General features: G+C 48.3%; 1 protein-coding gene across 3 annotated transcripts in view; it reads left to right on the forward strand.

Annotated features, from left to right (window-relative positions):
- Nucleotides 1-18736, forward strand: part of syne3 (spectrin repeat containing, nuclear envelope family member 3) — a 73674-nt gene that overhangs the window by 10161 nt on the left and 44777 nt on the right. For 2 of the 3 annotated variants that reach the window (XM_078406997.1, XM_078406998.1), the window contains exons 3-6: nucleotides 608-780; nucleotides 5053-5362; nucleotides 10704-10868; nucleotides 12321-12647. In XM_078406997.1, coding sequence (XP_078263123.1) covers nucleotides 608-780; nucleotides 5053-5362; nucleotides 10704-10868; nucleotides 12321-12647 — 975 coding nt within the window. The remainder of the gene's footprint in view (nucleotides 1-607; nucleotides 781-5052; nucleotides 5363-10703; nucleotides 10869-12320; nucleotides 12648-18736) is intronic. The other variant, XM_078406999.1, reaches the window with a different exon arrangement.

The raw sequence follows: 18736 nt of genomic DNA on the forward strand, positions 1-18736 counted from the left end.
CATATGATGAAAGAATGGATCGACTGAGCTTATATTCACTGAAATTTAGAAGGATGAGAGAGGATCTTACTGAAACATATTATTCTTAAAGGATTGGACAGGCTCGATGCAGGAAACATGTTCCCGATGTTGGGGGAGTCTAGAACCAGGGGTCACAGTTTAAGAATAAACGGTCAGCCATTTAGGAGTGATACGAGGAAAAACTTTTTCACCCAGAGAGTTGTGAATCTGTGGAATTCTCTGCCACAGAAACCAGTGGAGGCCAATTCACTGGATGTTTTCAAGAGAGAATTAGATTTAGCTCTTAGGGAGAACGGAATCAAGGGATATGGGGCAAAAGAAGGAACAGGGTACTGATTTTGGATAATCAGCCATGATCACATTGAATGGCGGTACTGGCTCGAAGGGTCAAATGGCCTATTCCTGCACCTGTTTTCTATGTTTCTATTAGTTTAGGCTGGCATCATGTTTGGCACAAACCATGTATCATGGGTCTGTTCATGTGCTACATTGTTCTATGATGCATGTAACCTACTACACGCAACCTGGTTCTCAAGAGATAATCACCTGCTGAGTGTAGTAACTGTTCATTTGCTCTGTTGGATAGGAAATCTTGGCTGAGGAACCTGAAGGAAGAATGTGGATACAGTTGGTACAGGTGAAGGCAGACTCGCTCCTGGAGGACAACAGTGATGACAAGAAGCACGAGATCCACAGGGAATTGAAGCAGATTAAAACAGCGTGGGAAGATACACAGACGAACATGGTGCATTGTCATAGGTAGTGGTCTCGCAGAATCTGGGGATATTTTCAGTGACTGTTGCTCACTTTAAGAATCTTAGTCTGGCAAAATATTTGCTCTTAAGGTACAACTTCTGTCATTTGATAGATATCACTGCAAAGTTTCAATGTTCAAACAAGCAGAGCCGTTCTTGGCTTTTCACTGAATGAGGACCTGAGGAGTGCAGATCTGGGGGAGGTGGGGATTGTGTGCATGGAGTGGTCAGGAGGTGCACATTGGCTTCACATCCAGCTACATGGTGGGAGAAACAATTCCTCAACTCTCCAAGACTTTAAAATGTTCATCAAGGTGTATTCCCTTGAAAGACAGATCTTACTCACGAGATCCTGTCAAGGCCTCCGATTCCTTTTCTCTTTATAATTAAATCTCACGTTAGCCTCCTTTGTCCCGAGAAACAACCTTGTGTATCCAATCTCTGCTCATTACTAGATCTTTCTAAATCTGATCGGGTCAGGAAAGAGGGGCCCAATTTATAGACAATAGGTGCAGGAGTGGACCATTTGGCCCTTCAAGCCAGCACCACCATTCAATGTGATCATGGCTGATCATTCTCAATCAGTACCCCATTCCTGCCTTCTCCCCATACCCCCTAACTCCGCTATCCTTAAGAGCTCTATCCAACTCTCTCTTGAATGCATTCAGAGAATTGGCCTCCACTGCCTTCTGAGGCAGAGAATTCCACAGATTTACAACTCTCTGACTGAAAAACTTTTTCCTCATCTCCGTTCTAAACGGCCTACCCCTTATTCTTAAACTGTGGCCCCTGGTTCTGGACTCCCCCAACATTGGGAACATGTTTCCTACCTCTAATGTGTCCAACCCCTTAATAATCTTATACGTTTCGATAAGATCTCCTCTCATCCTTCTAAATTCCAGTGTATACAAGCCTAGTCGCTCCAGACTTTCAACATATGGTAGTCCCGCCATTCCAGGAATTAACCTAGTAAACCTACGCTGCACGCCCTCAATAGCAAGAATATCCTTCCTCAAATTTGGAGACCAAAACTGCACACAGTACTCCAGGAGCAGTCTCACTAGGGCCCTGTACAACTGCAGAAGGACCTCTTTGCTCCTATACTCAACTCCTCTTGTTATGAAGGCCAACATTCCATTGGCTTTCTTCACTGCCTGCTGTACCTGCATGCTTCCTTTCAGTGACTGATGCACTAGGACACCCAGATCTCGTTGTACGTAGCCTTTTCCTAACTTGACACCATTCAGATAATAATCTGCCTTCCTATTCTTACCACCAAAGTGGATAACCTCACACTTATCGACATTAAACTGCATCTGCCATGCATCCGCCCACTCACACAACCTGTCAAAGTCACCCTGCAACCTCATAGCATCTTCCTCACAGTTCACACTACCACCCAGCTTAGTGTTGTGTAATGAACCTGAGCTGATAAGGGGACTCGAGGTAAAAGAGCCATTAGGAGGCAGTGATCACAATATGATAAGTTTTACTCTACAAATTGAGAGGGAGAAGAGAAAATCGGAAGTGTCAGTATTACAGTATAGCAAAGGGAGGCACTCCACAAACTCTCTTTCCTGGGGTCCATTACCAATCTGATTTTCCCAGTCTACCTGCATGTTGAAATCTCCCATAACCACTGTAGCATTACATTTGCGACATGCCAATTTTAGCTCTTGATTCAACTTGCACCCTATATCGAGACTACTGTTTGGGGGCCTGTAGATAACTCCCATTAGGGTCTTTTTACCCTTATAATTCCACATTTCTATCCATACTGATTCTACATCTCTTGGTTCTATGTCACCCCTTGCAAGGGAGTGAATATCATTCCTTACCAACAGAGCGACCCCACCCCCTCTGCCCACCTGTCTGCCTTTTCTATACGTTGTGTACCCCTGAATATTCAGTTCCCAGCCCTGGGCCTCTTGTAGCCATGTCTCTGTGATTCTCACAACACCATACTTGCCAATGCCTAACTGAGCCTCAAGCTCATCCACTTTATTTTTTATACTTCGCGCATTTAAATACAACACTTTAACTTCGGTATTCACCTCCCCTCTCACACCAGTCACAATTGGCCCTGACCTTACTCTCTTATATCATCTAGAACTTCCCTCCCCATTTATTCGAGAGTCCTTTGCAATTTCTCCTGTATTCGCTTCCCCTTTAACTCCATCTTCATATTGCCAATTTGTCAACCCCTCCCCCCACACTACTTAGTTTAAACCCACACGTGTAGCACTAGCAAACCTGCCTGCCTGCCAGAATGTTGGTCCCCCTGCTGTTAAGGTGCAACTCTTCCCTTTTGTACAGGTCACCCCTACCACAGAAGAGATCCCAGTGGTCTAGAAATCTAAATCCCTGCTCCCTGCACCAATCCCACAGCCATACATTCATATCCCCGATCTCTCTGTTCCTGCCCTCACTAGCACGAGGTACAGGTAACAGCCCAGAGATAACCATCCTCGACATCCTACTTCTCAGTCTTCTTCCTAACTCTCTAAACTCACGTTGCAGTATCTCCTTCCTCTTCCGCCCGACGTCGTTCGTGCCCACGTGCACAACTACTTCCGGTTGATCGCCTTCCCTCGCTAGGATGTTCTGAAGCTGGTCCGTGATGTCTTGAACCTTGGCACTAGGGAGGCAACAGATCATCCTGAAGTCCCACCTGCCGCCACAGAATCTACTGTCCGTACCTCAGACAATGGAGTCACCCACTACTATGGCTCTTCCCGACTTCGGTCTCCCCGGTTGAGTCTCCTTGCCTGGATTAGAGCCGCCAACCTGTCCGCCGCTCGGACTGGAAGCGTCTTCTGCCCCGACAGCTCCCAATAGGGTGTACCTGTTTACAATAGGCACAGCCACCCGGCTCTCCTGTAGTCTACGTTCACTCCCCTTTGAAACGGTCTCCCACCTTCGCTGGACCTGGACCCTTGGCGTGACAGCCTCACAGTAATAATAATAATAATAATGCATTTTATTTATATAGCGCTTTTCATATACTCAAAGACGCTTTACAGAGATTTTGAGAACATAGGGAAATGAATAAATAGATAAATAAGTAAATAAATAAATGAACAGAGAAAGGAGACAGAAGGTGAGGTGACCTTCAGTGGTTGAAGGCAGTACTGAACAGGTGAGACTTCAGCGATGTTTTGAATGTGGTGAGTGTGGAGGAGTCTCTAACGTTTTGGGGTAGTGAGTTCCATAGGGTGGGAGCAGCGATGGAGAAAGCCCTGTCCCCCCAGGATCTGAGTTTAGTCCGGATGTGGGGGGATAGGAGATTGGCAGCGGCAGAGCGGAGGGTGCAAGTGGGAGTGTGCCTGTGGAGGAGGTCGGTCAGGTAGGATGGGGCCAGGTTATGGAGGGCTTTGTAGGTTATGAGGAGGATTTTGTACTGGATTCTCTGGGGGATGGGGAGCCAGTGGAGTTTATAAAGGACAGTAGGTCCTGTCCAGGAAACTCTCGCATTCCCAGATGGCCCTGAGGTCATCCAGCTGCTTTTCCAACTCCACCACACGTCCATTCAAAAGCTGCACCTGGACACAGTTCTTGCAGGTGTAGCTCCCAGAAGCTCCAGCGGTGTCCCTACCTTCCCACATCCTGCAGGAAACACACTGCACCAGCTTGTCTGCCATTACTTTATTGTCTAAAAACAAATCAGGCTCAAAAACAACTGTAACCGCCTCACCAAAGACTCACGCTTTTCTCACAGGGCACTTCCCTCGACAGGGCTGCACCCCTTGTGCAAGCCTTGCTTATATCAGTCTCTAAATTACCTAATTGGCCAATTTACCAAAATTCTAATTTAATTGATCAGCCAATCCACGTACTCACTTCTATCATGCCTTCCTGACGAGCTTGGAGGTATGCGCATCACTGATTGCCCGCTAGCTCCGACCTGTACTGGCTGACTGCTAGCGTCCCTTTGCTCCTGCTCTCCGACCTTTACTGACTGACTGCTAGCATCCTTTTGGCGCTCCTTTTAAATGGACTTTTTACCTGCAATTATCACCTACTTGCTTTCAGCCAATGGTCGTCCTTGCTCCTGCTATCCAACCTGTACTGTATTTAAATTGATGCTAATCTTTCCTCTCTTCCACAAAATGGCAGAAAATGCTGGAGTAACTCAGCAGGTTGGGCAGCATCTGTGGAGAACATAAATATCAATATTCTCCAGAGATGCTGCCTGACCAGCCGATTTACTCCAGCACTTTGTCATTTTATGTATTAACCAGCATCTGCAGTTCTTTGTTTCTTCTCTCTCTTCCAGTCGCATTGAATGGGTATTGCTACACTGGACAGAGTACGTGAAGGCGAGGGAGGACTATTTCGCATGGCTGGTAAAAATAAAACAGAAGCTGGAGTCGGATCTTGAATCACAACTGACCTTAAAGGACAAGAAGCTTCAACTGAACCATCACAAAATTCTGCTGGGCAGCATCTTTAATCAGACAGCTTTGCTCGAGCGCCTTCTCCAGGAATCGGGGTCCTTGTTTACCAAAACCGCAGATGAGACTCTCAATAAGGAAGCTCAACAAAAATTAAAATGGAATCACGAGGAACTTGAGATGAAAGCCACGGTAGGATACATTCCTTGCTTCTCTGCTTCATGTGGAGATGGATGTGTGGTGTATAGCTGCGTGGATTTCTCTGCAAGATTTTGTTCATCTGTTTATCAAAGATCAGTGTAGTGGCAACTTAGGTCCTTTCCTAGATTATTAAGGGGTTGGACACGTTAGAGGCAGGAAACATGTTCCCAATGTTGGGGGAGTCCAGAACAAGGGGCCACAGTTTAAGAATAAGGGGTAGGCCATTTAGAACTGAGATGAGGAAAAACTTTTTCAGTCAAAGAGTTGTGAATCTGTGGAATTCTCTGCCTCAGAAGGCAGTGGAGGCCAATTCTCTGAATGCATTCAAGAGAGAACTAGATAGAGCTCTTAAGGATAGCGGAGTCAGGGGGTATGGGGAGAAGGTAGGAACGGGGTACTGATTGAGAATGATCAGCCATGATCACATTGAATGGTGGTGCTGGCTCGAAGGGCCGAATGGCCTCCTCCTGCACCTATTGTCTATTGTCTTTCCACTGAAGTCCTCTCCGCTCGTCACCACTTCAGAGAGGGTGGAGTGATCGATCTTGACACAAACCAACAACAGAGAGATCTTGAAGACATTTCAGTTTAATTAGTCGTAGTAATACAAACAGATCCAGACCTCCCAACCCTTACGAATTTGGCGGAAAGTTTCTGCTTTCTTATTTAATTTCCACCATTCCGATTTTGCCTCACATTTATCCGCAAAACACATGCCCCGCCGCTGGCCTCGCCTCGCCGGTGGCCCGGCCTCGCCGCGCCGCTAGCCTCGCCCTTCGCCGCTAGCCTCACCCTTCGCCGCTAGCCCCACCCTTCACCGCCAGCCCCACCCCTCACCGCCAGCCCCGCCTTGCCCTGCCCCCCGCCGCGTAGCATGAGACCCGTTGATGTTGAGAGGGGATGGGGTGGTGAAGTGGGGGGGGAGGGGATGGGGGGCGGTTGGGGTGGGGGGAGTGGGGGGGAAGGGGAGATGGGAGTGGGGGTGGGGAGGAAAGGGGGGGGAGTGGGGGTGTTGGGGGTCGATGGGTGGGGGAGGTGAGATGGGGGCAAAGGTGGGGTGGGGGAGGGGAGGAGGGAGTGGAGATAGGGACATAGGGGGTGGTGGGGGGAGTAGGGGTGGGGAGAGGGGTTGGGGGGGGAGTAGGAGTGGGATGGGGGGACATGGACCATTGTGATTTGCTGTTGAAGACCACTGGAGCAAGTATGACTTCAATGAAATTAGGTATGTGCAGTTTTAAATGAAACTCTTTCTTCATAACCTAGTCATACATGTTATGACCATTGTTCTTTTATTCAATACCAAGAGAATTGGGATGTGTAAGGAAAAAGCAAAATAGAAAAAACAAAACAAAACAAATTTTTCGTTGTGTTGTAAAAAGTATTTCTATTCAACAACCTTTCTATAAATAGCAGAGTATACAGGTAGGCCTGACATTGTACATGTAGTCCAAGAACTACAGACTTGGAAATAATAGTCATTTTTCACACATGAATGTAGCGCAACGCGTAAGCACATTTGGCGTGCATGCCTTTTTTACTGAAATGTTGCATTACGCGCCATATTATGAATTTTGATGTAAAATTCTGAATTTTGGACATCAAAATTCTGAATTTGTAAAATCAAATGTTGGGAGCTCTGGATGGAGGACTTGGGGCAGGAGTGGTTCAGAGCTGAGATTTCAGAGATGGATGGAAATGTTCAGTTGCAGAAGGGTCAGAGAACACAGGTTTAAAGTAATTAGCACAAGACCCAGATCCACACGGAGACTCACGGTGCAGTGTTGGGATCTAGGGCATAAAACGTGATGAAAGCCGATTCAGGAGTTGAATTCCTTAGACAATTGGATAGCTCTGCCTAAAGCCTGGAACAGACGGGCAAAGTTATCTTGTTGCATGATTCTGCATGAATAAATTAAGAAACAATTTTAGATATCATGGGACGTAGAAATATTGTGGATGAGATCTGTATTCATTAGCTGTGAGAAGCCGGGAAGGAGATAGCTGGGGCCGAAAGAGATTTTTGCATCTTTGTTAGCTAGCTGCAAGTGAAGCACAGCATACATAGAACAGCACAGGAATGTGCCCTTTGGCCAGTAATATTTCTGCTGAACATGATGGCAAGATAAAATAATCTCATCTGCCTGCACAAGATCCATTTTTTCCATTCCCTGCAGATCCATATGCCTTTCTAAAAGCCTCTGAAATGCCACCATCTTGTGTATCTCCACCACCACCCTGGCACTCGCCACACTGCATGGAAAAAAAATCTTGCCCCGCACTTCATCTTTAAACTTTACCCCTCTCGCCCTAAAGCTATGCACCCTAGTCTTTAATATTTCTATCCTGGGAAAGAGGATCTGAATGTTTACACTATCTGTATACAGACTCTCCCTGGCCTCCACAATAGGCAATTTACAGAAGCTCAGGCTTAAACAATTTACAATAGGTGGTTCCATTTCCTGAATGACCTTTGTTACTGCAATGGGAGGATGGCAATAGACAATAGGTGCAGGAGGAGGCCATTCGGCCTTTCGAGCCAGCACCACCATTCAATGTGATCATGGCTGATCATTCTCAATCAGTACCCCGTTCCTGCCTTCTCCCCATACCCCCTGTCTCCGCTATCCTTAAGAGCTCTATCTAACTCTCTCTTGAATGCATTCAGAGAATTGGCCTCCACTGCCTTCTGAGGCAGAGAATTCCACAGATTTACAACTCTCTGACTGAAAAAGTTTTTCCTCATCTCCGTTCTAAATGGCCTACCCCTCATTCTTAAACTGTGGCCCCTTGTTCTGGACTCCCCCAACATTGGGAACATGTTTCCTGCTTCTAACGTGTCCAACCCCTTAATAATCTTATATGTTTCGATAAGATCTCCTCTCATCCTTCAAAATTCCAGTATATACAAGCCTCGTCGCTCCAGTCTTTCAACATACGACAGTCCTGCCATTCTGGGAATTAACCTAGTAAACATACGCTGCACGCCCTCAATAACAAGAATATCCTTCCTCATATTTGGAGACCAAATCCAAAGTGAACCAAGTGGAGGGCCAGGAGGGCCAGGCCTTCCCATCCACTTCATCCGTATAAAGGCATCGCCCGGGCTGGCTGCTTTTCCTGACTAGGCCACTATCTGGGTGACTGTGTGAAGGTGGGCAAGAACGAGGGAAGAGAACATGGTGAAGAGCAACTGGCCACATCGCTGACATCTTCTCTCCTAGACCTGGTCAGATATATCTGAGGACACTGTGGGAAGATGGAGGGAAAATTGCAGGTGCCCTGGCTGAGATTTACGAGTCATCATTAAATACGGGTGAGGCGCCGGAAGACTGAAGGGTGGCAAATGTTGTGCCTCTATTCAAGAACAGGTGCAAGGAAAAGGCTGGGAACTACAGGCCAGTGAGCCGAACATCTGTGGTCAGAAAGTTATTAGAGAGTTTTCTAAGCAATCAGATATGCATGCATTTGGATGGACAAGGGCTGATTAGGGAGCGTCAGCCTGGTTTTGTACATGGGAGTTCGTGTCTCGTGAATATGATGGAGCTTTTTTGAAGATGAGGCGAATAAGGTTGATGAGGGCAGAGCTGCAGATGTCGTATGTATGGATTTCAACAAGGCATTCAATAAGGTTCTGTATGGGAGATCGCATGGGATCCAGATGGGGAGTAGCTGAATGGATGGAATGGCTAGTGGAATCGAGGGATATGGGAGAGGGCAGGAACTGATTGTGGATGATCAGCCATGATCACATTGAATGGCGGTGCTTTCTCGGAGCCAAATGGCCTATTCCTGCACCAATTTTCTATGTATCTATGTATATAAGATATTGGTGAGGCCACATTTAGAGTATTGTGTTCAGCTATGGACACCTTGTTATAGGAAAGATGTTGTCAAGCTGGAAAGAGTGCAGAAAAGATTTACAAGGATATTGCCAAGACTGGAGGGTCTGAGCTATAGGTTGAGGTTGAGTATGCCAGGGCTTTATCCCTTAGAGCACAGTAGGATGAGGTATGATCATATAGAGGTGTTCAGAATCATGTACAGAGTCTGTTGCTCAGAGAAGGGGGATCACAAACCAGAGGACTTGGATTTAAGGGGAGGGGGGAAAGATTTAATAGGAAATTGAAAGGTAACTTTGTTTTACACAAAGGATGGTGGGTTGATGGAATGAGCTGCCAGAGGTAGTAGTTGAGGCAGGTACTATCCACAACATTTAAGAAACATTTAGACAGGTACATGGAAAGGTTCAGAGGGATTTGGGCCATATGCAGGCAGGTGGGACTAGTATAGATGGGGCATATGGATCAGCATGGGCAAGGTGGGCCAAAGGGACTGTTTCACACTGTAACTATAGCACTCCCACCCAATGTTTACTATTAGTAAGCCAATTCGGAATCTATATGACCACATACTGGCTAGAAAGGTGTTTTACATGCTGGCCCACAGTCAGGGCATTGAGTGCAGGAGGTCACGCAGCATTTCCGAAGAAAAGGAGTAGGTGACATTTCCGGTCGAGACCTTTCTTCAGACTCTGACCCGAAATGTCACCTATACATTTTCTCCAGAGATGATGTCTGTCCTGCTGAGTTACTCCAGCCTTTTGTGTCTGTCTTCGGTTTAAACCAGCACCTGCAGTATCTCTCTATACATTGAGTACAGGAGTTGGGATGGTGTGTTACAACTACACAAGACTTTGGTGAAGTCGCACTTGAAGTACTTTGTACAGTTCTGGTCACCCAACTATAGGAAGAATTATTAAACTGGAAATGTTGCAGAAAGGAATCATGATGATGTTGCAAAGCCTGGAGAACCTGAGTTGCAATGAGCAATTGCACGACAGGAATGTGCAGACTGACATTGAGGTGAATAAAAACATGACAGGCATTCAGGTGGATGGTCACAGTCTTTGTCCCAAAGTAGGGGAGTCTAAAACTAGAGGGGATAGGTTTAAGATGAAAAGAGAAACAGTCAAAAGAGGCAACCTTTTCACATAAACGATGGTGAGTGTAAGGATAGCGTTGTCACGGGAAGTGGTACAGGTGGTTTGAGAAAGATTCTATGACTATCAGAAAGTGAAACGTTAACATAAGTGGTATAGCACAGAAGGGCTAACCTATGAAAGAGTCCACAGAGCCGGTGAGTTTTAAATCAGCCTGTTGAGAGGGAGGCAGCAACAGGACCTTGAAGGAGGTGACTGCCTCCAACTCACTCATGGAAATGGGGGGACTGATCAAGTGGGCTGAAAGTTGGGGGGTTACTTGTGGAAATAAATAATTGGATTGATGTGTGTAATGAGTCCACTAAGATTTCAAATCAAGTGTTCATATTTCAGCAAAAGGTGACGAATTTGGAAGGAATTGTGCAGCAGCATCAGGTTTATCTGGACAACTGGGAGAAATTCCAAAACTGGCTGCAGTTAATGGCAGAAAAGTACAACCGTTGCATGACACATAAGACCAGCAAGCATCACCTGGATGGATCACTCCGGGAACTGCGGGTAAACAATGTTTCTACTTCACAACTATGTGACAATAGACAATAGGTGCAGGAGTAGGCCACTCGGCCCTTCAGGCCAGCACCACCATTCAATGTGATCATGTGTATCTGTAAACAGGTGAGCTTTAAACAGCGAGAGGGACTCAGATGCTGCAGGGTCTTGTGATTCCGAGAAAGACATTTCTTTAATCATTAAATTAATGACCAAACAATGAATTAATGATTAAACATTATTCGATGTTCCTGTTTATGACTAATGTTGGGGAAAATTTATTTTCCTGTTCCAAGTACTTTCTAAATCTTCTGTTATTATGTTTTTTTTAGTAATTGATGCTAGCACTCTCCCACCACAATAGACTTACTGCTCTAAGAATTCCTTGATTTTTCTCATCTTTTAAATAGTGAAATTTTATTTACCGCCCTTCAGTCTCTGTGTAGCTTGTCAGTTGGGTGACATAAATGGAACATAATGCTTGACTGCCAGAGGTAGTGGTGGAAGCAAATGCGATAGTGGTGTTTAAGAGACCATTAGACAGGCACACAGATATTCAGGGAATGGATGGATATGGATCACATGCACACTGACGAGGTTAGTTTCATTTGTCATCATGTTCAGTACGAATACCATGGGCCAAAGGGCAGATTCTTGCTCTACTGGTTTATGATGCATGTCACATCTCAGGCCACTTTGCCTCAGCTAAAACAGACCCAGCCATGCAAAGCTCCTTACAACTGAAGCCTTCCAATCCAGGCAACAATCTTGTGAATGTTTTTCGAACACACTCTAGCTTAATCATATCATTAATCTATTTTGCATTGTCTCCAGGTTATTTTTCTTTGGAGGTGAATTCATTAATCACCTTTCAGGGCTTATTGTCCTGATTTTTCTTTAAATGTGTCCTTGTACATCATTTACTGAAAGTAAGCATGCAGGTAGTGAAGAAAACTAAAGGTATGTTGGCCTTCATAGTGAGAGAATTTGAGTATAGGACCAAGGAGGTCCTACTGCAGTTATACAGGGCCCTTGTGAGACCACACTTGGAGCATTGTGTGCAGTTTTGGTCTCCTACTTTGAGGAAAGAGGTACTGGGATAGGTGTTACACTTGCTCATATGCCTCAAATCCTTTCTTGTCCAAGTACATTGGTCTTTCTCTCCTCATTCCCCTCTGAGTATGTGTCCTCTCTTTGCTGCCGCAATGTCGGATGTGAATTCCTGTGGTGTGGGTACACCCTGGCCTGGTCCTGTGGTGTGGGTACACCCTGGCCTGCCCAGATGAGCTTGAGTTGTTGTTGTGCCATGGGCAGTGGGGAGGAAGAAGCAGAATGCTACTTTTGTAGTGTTGTTGTTTCTGAAGCTATTGGCTCCAAATCACCATGAAGGTCTACAGCTTCTACACTCAATACTGCAGTGAATCACTGACTTCACGTAACCTTCATCCCAAACGTTTTTAGGAGTTGTGTGACACTCTCAGCAGCAAGGAAGGAGAGCTGGACAGTCTGCAGACCCAAGCTGAAGCTGTGATACAGAACACATCTCCCAAAGGAGCGGAAAATGTCGTCAGAGACCTGGAGAAACTGAGGACAGACTGGGAGAAGCTGAAACTGAAGTGTCGACAGGCGGAAGGCCCCTTGCAGCTGGCCCAGCAGTCCTTGCTGGAGTACCAGTCCAGGGCAGAGCAGCTGGAGAAAGAAGCGGCCGAGTTAGTGGACCGATTACGAACCCTGGATCTACAACCTCCTGATGAGAACGAGCCTGAGATTGTGTGGCAACAGTGTCTGGTAAGCTTTGTTTTGGGAAGCAGCTCAGTGCTTTTGGCTACTGGGAATCGGGATAGGGGGATGTCAAAAGCTGGACGTTGCTTTGAAACCCAGAATGTTTCAGCTCCATTGACCAGATCTTTGGTAGGGAAGGCAGAACCACTGCTGTCATGCCTCTCCCCATTGCCACTGACTGATTTAAATTAGATCACAACATTGCACTACACCTTGGAGTTAGGTTTCTGACGTTTCCCTGTGCTACCATTACTCCTGGTTCAATTATTGATGAGACTCTCATAAGGGTCTCCTCGATATCATTAAAAATGAGGTTCTCACTAGAGTCTCCTCGATATCCCACAGCTCTGCTCTTGCTCCCCCTCCCTCCATTCATAACAAGGACAGAGTCCCCCTTGTCCTCGCCTTCCACTGCATCAATCGTCGCATACAGCATATAACCCTCCAACATTTTTGCCACCTCCTACGGGATTCCACCACTGGACACATCTTCCCATCTCCATCCCTTCCGCAGAGACCGTTCCCTCCGCAACTCCCTGGTCTACTCGTCCCTTCCCACCCAAACCACCCGCTCCCCAGGTACTTTCCCCAGCAACCGCAGGAGATGCAACACCTGTCCCGTTACCTCCCGCCTCGACTCCATCCAAGGGCCCCGACAGTCTTTCCAAGTGTGGCAGAGATTCACTTGCACCTCCTCCAACCTCATCTACTGTATCCACTGTTCCAGGTGTCAACTCCTGTACATCGGCGAGACCAAGCACAGGCTTCTCTAGCTTCAAATGCCCTTGCTTTCCCTCTCCATCCCATTCAGTTCTCCCACCAGTCTTACTGTCTCCGATTACATTCTATCTTTGTCCTACCCCCTCCCCTGGCATCAGTCTGAAGAAGGGTCTCGACCCGAAACGTCACCTATTCCTTCTCTCCAGAAATGCTGCCTATCCTGCTGAGTTACTCCAGCATCTTGTGTCTACCATTATTCCTGATTTGTGTGTCAGCTTCACCTTGTCTTGCTATGGAGGGCGTGCAGCGTAGGTTCACTAGGTTAATTCCCGGAATGGCGGGACTGTCGTATGTTGAAAGGCTGGAGCAATTGGGCTTGTATACACTGGAATTTAGAAGGATGAGGGGGGATCTTATTGAAACATATAAGATAATTAGGGGATTGGACACATTAGAGGCAGGAAACATGTTCCCAATGTTGGGGAAGTCCAGAACAAGGGGCCACAGTTTAAGAATAAGGGGTTGGCCATTTAGAACGGAGATGAAGAAGAACTTTTTCAGTCAGAGAGTGGTGAAGGTGTGGAATTCTCTGCCTCAGAAGGCAGTGGAGGCCAGTTCGTTGGATGCTTTCAAGAGAGAGCTGGATAGAGCTCTTAAGGATAGCGGAGTGAGGGGGTATGGGGAGAAGGCAGGAACGGGGTACTGATTGATAGTGATCAGCCATGATCGCATTGAATGGCGGTGTTGGCTCGAAGGGCTGAATGGCCTACTCCTGCACCTATTGTCTATTGTCTATTGTCTATCAGCCATTATTTAGCTGCCCTTTGCTGAACAATTCCAGCACTCCTGGTCTCCCATATTTGCATCTCACTCACCACATCAAACTGTTAGCCCACACTCACCACCAAAGTGTAGTACATTGTTGATCACTCTCACATGCCCTCCTGCTTACGTGTGTGTGCCTGCACGGACTCCACGTTTTGGCATCCTCTTGCTTTCCCTCATTAATGTATAATCAGAAGAAGCGGTTCTGCCCTGATGGGTTAGATGGCATGTGTCTTGATCAATCCTTGAAGGCTGCAGTGATTAATAAAGGTCAGGGACACATGGTTTTGTAAATGGGTAGTTGAAATCCAAGACAAGGCAACGTATACTAAATCTTCTACATACCCAGCTAAGTTTAGTTGGAATAAAGCAACCTATTTTGGGCACTTTGTTTTTGAAAGGTATTTCAGAGTTGAAGATGGGGGAGCAGGTTATGTGAAACTGGAGAATTCAATGTTCACGCTGTTGGGTTGCAGAATGACCAGGTGGAATATGAAAGGAAATACCTGCAGATGCTGGTACAAATCGAAGGTATTTATTCACAAAATGCTGGAGTAACTCAGCAGGTCAGGCAGCATCTCAGGAGAGAAGGAATGGGTGACATTTTGGGTCGAAACCCTTCTTCAGACTGATGTCAGGGGGGCGGGACAAAGGAAGGATATAGGTGGAGACAGGAAGACAGTGGGAGATGTGGTAAGGGGGAGGGGAAGAGAGGGACAGAGGAACTATCTAAAGTTGGAGAAGTCAATGTTTATACCACTGGGCCGCAAAGCGAAATATGAGGTACTGTTCCTCCAATTTCCAGTGGACCTCACTATGGCACTGGAGGAGGCCCATGACAGTAAGGTCAGACTGGGAATGGGAGGGGGAGTTGAAGTGCTCAGCCACCGGGAGATCAGGTTGGTTAAGGCGGACTGAGCGCAGGTGTTGAGCGAAGCGATCGCCGAGCCTGTGTTTGGTTTCGCCGATGTAAAGAAGTTGACATCTAGAGCAGCGGATGCAATGGATGAGGTTGGAGGAGATGCAGGTGAACCTCTGTCTCACCTGGAAAGACTGTTTGGGTCCTTGGATGGAGTTGAGGGGGGAGGTAAAGGGACAGGTGTTGCATCTCCTGCGGTTGCAGGGGAAAGTGCCCGGGGATGGGGTGGTTTGGGTAGGAAGGGACGAGTGGACCAGGGAGTTGCGGAGGGAACGGTCTCTGCGGAACGCAGAAAGGGGAGGGGATGGGAAGATATGGCCAGTGGTGGGGTCCTGTTGTAGGTGACGGAAATGTTGGCGGATGATTTGTTGGATACGCTGGCTGGTGGGGTGGAAGGTGAGAACGAGGGGGATTCTGTAACCGCTGCCGCCGCCGACCAAGGCCTCTTCACCGCCGCCCACGTCCTCCCCGGCCACCCGCTGACCGGGCCGACCGCCACTTACCCGGGCTCCAGGTCCCCGCGGGCCTCCTCCAGTGACCGTGTCGACCCGCGCCACTCCACCGCCCAGCAGCAGGTCGCAGCCGTCGCTGTACCCGGCTCCCAGGACCAGCAGCCATCGCTGTACCCGGCCCCCAGGACCAGCAACAGGTCGCAGCTCCACCTGGCCTACACACACTGCGCTGGGCCCACAGCCCCCACCAGGCAGAGCCCTACAGCACCGCTGGGTCCTACTGCCCACCCCCCACTACAGGTAACCGCAGCCAGTCCACCACTGGATCTCCCCCTTCCCCCTCTAGCCAGGCGACCCTTACTCCCCACATCGGTCCTCATGCCCCTCTCTGCTCTGTTAACCCACCACCCCCTCACCATACATCCCCTCCACCTCCGCCTTCCCCCCTGCCTCCATCCGACCCAACCCCCACCATTGCCGGGTGTTCACCATCCCCCCTGACCTCCCCCTTTCAGACACCGAACGGTCTGTCCTCAGCAGAGGCTTCACCTTTGTCCCCCTCCGCCCCCACATCAACGAGTTCCACGTCCGCCATGACGTGGATCTCTTCTTCCGCCTCCGAGCCTTTTTCCATGGGAAGGAGTCCTCACCCCCCACTGATGACCCCTTCTCCCGTCTCCAACGGACCCCCTCCTCCTGGACCCCCCCCCCGGTTGGCCAACTACCCTCACTAGAGCTTTTTATCTCCAACTGCCGGCGTGACATTAACCACCTCAAATTCTCCACTCCCCTGACTAACTCTAACCTCTCCCCTCCTGAACGTGCAGCCTTCCACTCACTCCGCAACAACCCCGACTTAGTAATCAAACCCGCTGACAAGGGAGGTGCTGTGGTAGTCTGGCGTTCTGATCTCTACCAGACCGAGGCCAGACAACAACTCTGAGACACCTCTTCCTACTTATCCTTGGACCATGACCCCACCGACAAACACCAGGCCTTTATCATCAGCACCATCACGGACCTCACCATTTTAGATTTAGATTTTTTTTAGATTTAGAGATACAGCGCAGAAACAGGCCCTTCGGCCCACCGGGTCCGCGCCGCCCAGCGATCCCCGCACACTAACACTATCCTACACCCACTAGGGACAATTTTTACATTTGCCCAGCCAATTAACCGACATACCTGTGAGAATCTATGCTATTAGCTGATATAGTCAATTAGAGATATTGTATCTTGTCTTTGGAATGTGGGAGGAAACCGAAGATCTCGGAGAAAACCCACGCAGGTCACGGGGAGAACGTGCAAACTCCGTACAGACGGCGCCCGTAGTCAGGATCGAACCTGAGTCTCCGGCGTTGCATTTCCGGCGATCTACCCTCTAATGCCTCCAAACTCATAGTTCCCCAGCCCCGCACGGCCCGATTCTACCTCCTACCTAAAATTCATAAACAGAACTGTCCCGGCAGACCCATTGTCTCTGCCTGCTCATGTCCCACCAAACTTATTTCCACCTACCTAGACTCCATCCTATCCCCCCTGGTCAAATCCCTCCCCACCTATGACCAAGACACCTCACATGCTCTCCATTACGATAACTTCCGGTTCCCAGGCCCCCACTCCCTCATCTTTACCATGGATGTCCAGTCACTCTACACTTCCATCCCCCACAAGGATGGTCTTGAAGCCCTCCGTTTCTTCCTCGACCGTAGAACCAGCCAATCCCCATCTACTAACACTCTCCTCCGCCTAGCAGAGCTGGTTCTTACCCTTAACAACTTCTCCTTTGACTCCTCCCACTTCCTCCAAACCAGAGGCGTAGCTATGGGCACTCCCATGGGCCCTAGCTATGCCTGCCTCTTTGTCGGGTACATCGAACAATCCCTGTTCCGGACGTACACCGGCCCCATCCCCAAACTCTACCTCTGCTACATCGACGACTGCATTGGTGCTACCTCTTGCACCCATGCAGAACTCACTAACTTCATACACTTCACCTCCAATTTCCATCCTGCCCTTAAATATACTTGGACTATCTCCGACATCTCCCTCCCGTTTCTGGACCTCACCATCTCCATCACAGGAGACAGACTAGTGACGGACATTTACTATAAACCCACTGACTCGCACAGCTATCTGGACTGCACTTCTTCCCAACCGGTCTCCTGCAAAAAGTCTATCCCCTATCCCAATTCCTCCGTCTACGCCGCATCTACGCCCGGGATGAGGTGTTTCACACTAGGGCATCAGAGATGTCCTCATTCTTCAGGAAACGGGGCTTCCTCTCTTACATTATAGATGAGGCTCTCACTAGGGTCTCTTCTACATCCCGCAGATCCGCTCTTACTCCCCCTCCCCCCATTCGTAACAAGGACAAAATCCCCCTCGTTCTCACCTTCCACCCGACCAGCCAGCGTATCCAACAAATCATCCGCCAACATTTCCGTCACCTACAACTGGACCCCGCCACTAGTCACATCTTCCCATCCCCTCCCCTTTCTGCGTTCCGCAGAGACCATTCCCTCCGTAACTCCCTGGTCCACTCGTCCCTTCCTACCCAAACTACTCCATCCCCTGGCACTTTCCCCTGCAACCGCAGGAGATGCAACACCTGTCCCTTTACCTCCCCCCTCAACTCCATCCAAGGACCCAAACAGTCTTCGCTCAGTCCACCTTAATCAACCTGACCTCCTGGTAGCTGAGCACTTCAACTCCCCCTCCCACTCCCAGTCTGACCTTTCTGTCATGGGCCTCCTCCAGTGCCATAGTGAGGCCCACCGGAAATTGGAGGAACAGCACCTCATATTTCGCCTGATTCATTCACAAAATGCTGGAGTAACTCAGCAGGTCAGGCAGCATCTCGGGAGAGAAGGAATGGGTGACGTTTCGGGTCGAGACCCTTCTTCGACTGCAGCTTGCAGCCCAGTGGTATGAACATTGACTTCTCCAACTTTAGATAGTTCCTCTGTCCCTCTCTTCCCCTCCCCCTTCCCAGTTCTCCCTCTATGTTCCTGTCTCCACCTAAATCCTTCCTTTGTCCCACCCCCCTGACATCAGTCTGAAACATAGAAACATAGAAAATAGGTGCAGGAGTAGGCCATTCGGCCCTTCGAGCCTGCACCGCCATTCAATATGATCATGGCTGATCATCCAACTCAGTATCCCGTACCTGCCTTCTC

Source organism: Rhinoraja longicauda, chromosome 10 (genome assembly GCF_053455715.1).
Source record: "Rhinoraja longicauda isolate Sanriku21f chromosome 10, sRhiLon1.1, whole genome shotgun sequence".
Lineage (NCBI taxonomy): Eukaryota > Metazoa > Chordata > Chondrichthyes > Rajiformes > Arhynchobatidae > Rhinoraja > Rhinoraja longicauda.